The sequence below is a fragment of the Microcebus murinus genome, chromosome 11 (assembly GCF_040939455.1).
Source record: "Microcebus murinus isolate Inina chromosome 11, M.murinus_Inina_mat1.0, whole genome shotgun sequence".
In the NCBI taxonomy this organism is placed as follows: Eukaryota; Metazoa; Chordata; class Mammalia; order Primates; family Cheirogaleidae; genus Microcebus; species Microcebus murinus.
The window spans coordinates 97,836,192-97,840,598 of record NC_134114.1 but is presented as its reverse complement, the minus strand read 5'-3'; the positions used below and the strand labels follow the sequence as shown (position 1 = coordinate 97,840,598).

General features: G+C 42.2%; 1 protein-coding gene across 1 annotated transcript; it reads right to left on the bottom strand.

The window, feature by feature from the left end:
- Nucleotides 1-3,551: 3,551 nt before the first annotated feature.
- Nucleotides 3,552-4,197, bottom strand: CTXN3 (cortexin 3). The gene has a single exon (XM_012740350.2). It carries the CDS (start codon nt 4,123-4,125, stop codon nt 3,880-3,882), a length of 246 nt encoding a protein of 81 aa, XP_012595804.1. The 5' UTR covers nt 4,126-4,197; the 3' UTR covers nt 3,552-3,879.
- Nucleotides 4,198-4,407: the final 210 nt, after the last annotated feature.

Here is a 4,407-nt window from a genome sequence, read left to right as displayed (position 1 = left end):
CAGCATTTCAGTAAAACTTTGTACAATGAATCCAATAAAAAAGAACTTGAATACATAGCTTTCTGTGTAAATAAATGTCTGCTCTATCTAGCTTTTGCCTGCTAACACTGTTGTTTGTTTTGCCTCAGCCTTAACCCTTAAAAATAGCAAAGGAGCTGTCTGTCTTGGAATGTTTACTAACTTACCAGCAGGAGTCGAGTGAGTCTTCTTCACCCCCCATGCTAAACATGCTCTATCCAGTATTCAAGATATTTTTTAAATGTCTCTTGGAGAGAGAGATGTTGATCTAGAACCTGAGGTCCCTTGGGGGTATAAACTGTGGGGCTGTGATTCAGAGCTCGGACTAGGAATGAGGCTGCCACATCTTTCTATTCTAGAGAATGACCTTGAGAAAGTCTTTTTTTTTCCCATCCTGGGATGCAGATATACACGGTAAAGGCCAGCTGCACTCGTTATAAATATCTTCTGAGATAGGCAAAGTGCTGCACTGTAGCTCCTGTAGCAGAAAGCCAGGACAGAGAGGACTTCTGTGCCCTTTTGGAGAGCCTGCTATTCACCCCAGGAGCCGAGAGCAATTAAAACAGAGAGCCAGCCCTCTCGCCAGGGGATCAGTTTACTGTGAGGAGCCCAGAGCTTTCTATCGCTTGTTAGGGCACTCTTGCTCTGGACAAGGGGGGGAGCCCCAGGGAGGGCGGTTGAACAGGAGCAGTAATCTGAGAAGGAGGAACAAAAATAGAGTGGGGGACACAGGGAGGAGGGAGGCAGCGCTTTGGGCGACGCCCGCTCGGGGCGTGCTGGGCGAAGCTGCTCCCAGCGTTGGCCTGAGAAGACCACAGAAGCTGGACTGGCGCGGCCTCCTCACACCATTTTCTTTCTCATGGGTCTACAGTGATCCCCCACGCGAGTCTTCTGCTGAGGACCTCCAGTGTCCCGCTCCAGCTGTGTTCTCCAGCCAGGCTGCCCCTAAGCAGAACCCGTGCCCGCACCCCTGCGCCCTATTCTGTGGCTTTCTGTCCTCCTTTCCTTTGCACGTATCTGCAAACCTCCATCCTCTTAGGTCGACATCTAATTTATTTTATAATAAAAGCTTACATTACATAAAGCTTTATACCAGCACTTAGACATGCACAGTCACACTCCAGCCATTGTCCCCTGGGACATGTCCTTCACGGTTTGGGCCCATATTCACCCTCTCCATGCTGTGTCTCCTGGAGTATGTGCTCTCTAGCCCAACTGCACAGATCAGCCCCTAGGGTTGAAGGCTGTGATACTGTCCGTTTCAACACGCTCCCCAGGAGAAACTGAGGAGTTAGTTTGACCTAAGGTTGACCTAAGGTGGTAGAATTTTGACTATTGCTGTTTATATTTTTCCACATTGTTTGATCCATTTTGCCATGATCATACACAACATTTATGACAAAAATTCATTTACACATGAAGCTCGCCAGCTAATTCTGATGGTGTGGGAACCATAGGTCCATATCGGTCATTTGAACAATGATGCAGTCACATGCTTTTTTTTGTTTATTCTTTCTCCAACAAGGTAGAAAAGTATTCAAGAGCAAGAATTCTCAGTGCTGGCAATTCCAGACTCAAAGCAGGGGCTTTATAAATACTTGAGTGGTTTTGAATAGACTCTCAAAAAAATAAGAAAATATTTAATAAAGACACACATGATATAGTATATTTGAAGGGAAAAGAAAACCTTACAATTAATGGATTAAAGAAGTAGGTATTAGTAAGACAGGAAAAATACTCAGGTGACTTAATAGATCAGGATGATCCATTAGTAACAATGTTTTACTTTATATCTAGAAGCAAAGAATATTTGAAGGCATAAACTTGTAGCAGGTAGAAATCACGAAGTGGCTCCCTCTTTTTAATCCAAAGCATTCTTAGAATGGTGTGTTCAGTTAAAAATTCTACAGCTAAAGAAGACATTTAAGTAGCTAGAGAAAGTTAAGAAAAGAATCCAAACTCTCATACATTGCTGGTCGGAATGTAAAATGATGCAGCTGCATTGGGAAATAGTCTCATGGTTCCTCAAAAAGTTAAACATAAGAGTTACCATATGAACCAGCAAATCCACTCCTGGGTATATACCCAAGAGAATTGAAAACACATGTCCATACAAAAACTTGTGCACAAATGTTCACAGCAGCATTGCCCAAGATAGCCAGTGGATAAATAACATGTGAGATATCCAAACAGTGGAATATTGTTTGGTCATACAATGGAATAAAGTACTGATCATGCTACAACATGGATGGAGCTTGTATGCACACTAAGTGAAAGAAGCCAGAAATAAAAGGCACATGTTGTATGATTTCATTTATATAAAATGTCCAGAATTGGCAAATTCATAGAGATAGAACGTAGATTAGTGATTGCCAAGGACTGAGGGAAGAGGGATGGGAAGTGACTTAGTGGGTATAGGGTTCTGGAATTTGATAGTGACGAGATGGTAGTACAATTCTGTGAATATACTAAAAATCACTGAATTGTGCTCTTTAAAATGGTAAATTTCATGGTATGTAAATCATGTTTCAATAAAGCTTTAATTAAGGTAAACAAGAAAGAAAAGAATCAAGGGTGCATATGGGGAGGAGTGGGAATCCAGGCAGCAGGACACCAAAGAATGAAAAAAAATAGAAGGTTAGAAAGCAATTTTACTAAGGGCTGCCTTTTTGGGTGTAGTCAACTTTTATTTTATTTTTTTTAATTAGAAAAGATGCTGACTAGCTGAGGAGAAAATTAGAAGACATAGATTGTAAATACAGCCTAAGGGGTTTGGTTTAGATACAAACTTTTCCTACCAGTAAAAGTTGGAATAGAGTTGTTAACATGTCCCTTTTTGGTGGACTTGAAGAGGGCTTAGAATAGATTTATCTGTACAGGACAATTTGTAGGAGCCTTCCTGAAATGGCAGAGGGATGACCTTTCATGCTCTTTGCTCTTTTTTTCTCCCTGCCTTGGAAAAATGTGAAGCCTCAGTATCCAATACCGCACAAAACGCTCAGTGCATTAGTCCTGGTGAAATAAAAGAGGAGACACTTCTGTTTCTTGAAAAGTTTTATTTGGTGACAATATATAGTCATAAACACATATTCCTCTCTTTTGACTGTTAAAGTCTTCTCTTCTAAAACAATTCACTTTTTATTAAAAAAAATCTTGAAGCTGCACTTGCAACCTATTATTATATTTCAATCATTTGTGTAAAGAAAGTAAATTCAGGTTATGCATAGCTACTTCTACACATATTATTAATAATATGAATACATAGAATATACTTGGCCTGCTGAGTAGTTTTCAAAACTCTGTAGCCTTTGTATTTAGATTTATTTGAAAAGTAAAACATCATCTCACTCATATTTACCAAGGACAGAACCACGGCTTCGAAGCTCTCCCACTGCTCCCTGCTTCAGGAGAAACAAGGACCCGCTTTGGGTCCATTTAGCACAATCTTCCTCCCTCGGCTCAGGACCCCGACGCCCAGGAAATAATGCCAACTGAGGGCGTGACTGGAGCGAGGAAATCTCTTCTGGGCCGTGTCACCAGAGTCATATCAGATCCTTTCTAGCCTTCTATTCTCTGGTCAATAGGGTAGTGCTTTGTTTTGTGCCAAAGTCTCCGTAAGTATTGATGCTCTTGATTTCACAATCACACATGTTCGACAATATTCATTCATTGAGCAAACATAGAAATTTAAACCTTCTTATTTTTGGTCAGTAATATAAACCTCCATTTCTAACATCCTCGAATGTCTGTAACCCAACTGTGTGTTTACAGAATAGTGAATTGTGGTCCCAGGCCCAGATATTGGTAAAATTTCATCAGGGCAAGGAGCCTTTGCCTCAGGAGGAGACGCGCCCATCCCTGCTAGGCGAGGGCGTGGTCGAACTGCCCTTTCTCCAGGCCTTCCAGCCCGTCAGCCCAGGTCGAGGTGGGCATGCTCCGATACGGGTCCAGCAGAATCCGGAAGCACCTGACGATAAGGATGCCCAAGAAAATAAACAACAAAATAACAAAAGCAAATGTCGTTTTCTGCTCCAGAGACATGCTAGAATCTGATGACACGTTCCCAAGGGGCACCAGGGGTGAAGGGACCGGCTGTCCTCCATCCATGGTCCAGGAAAGCCAGGGTCCAGGATCTGCTTTCCCTTTTGTCCATCATCAGCGTGCTGTGTGCATGGCGGCTGCACCCCACAGGGGCTGAGTTATCTGCAGGGAGAAGCAGAGAGAAGGAAAGGGAATGACGATCAAATAGCAGCCTTATTTTCTAGGCTCACAGTCATGTTTTTCAAAGAGAAGAACTCTGTAAGCCAGCTTTCTTTTTCACCAGAGATGATTAATTCTGTATAATTATGGAGAAAAATTTTACTCTTGCATGAAATTACCAGATTGTGC

Coding starts and splice junctions, on each gene's coding strand:
- CTXN3 (XM_012740350.2), bottom strand. CDS start 4,125: ATGGATGGAGGACAGCCGGTCCCTTCACCCCTGGTGCCCCTTGGGAAC.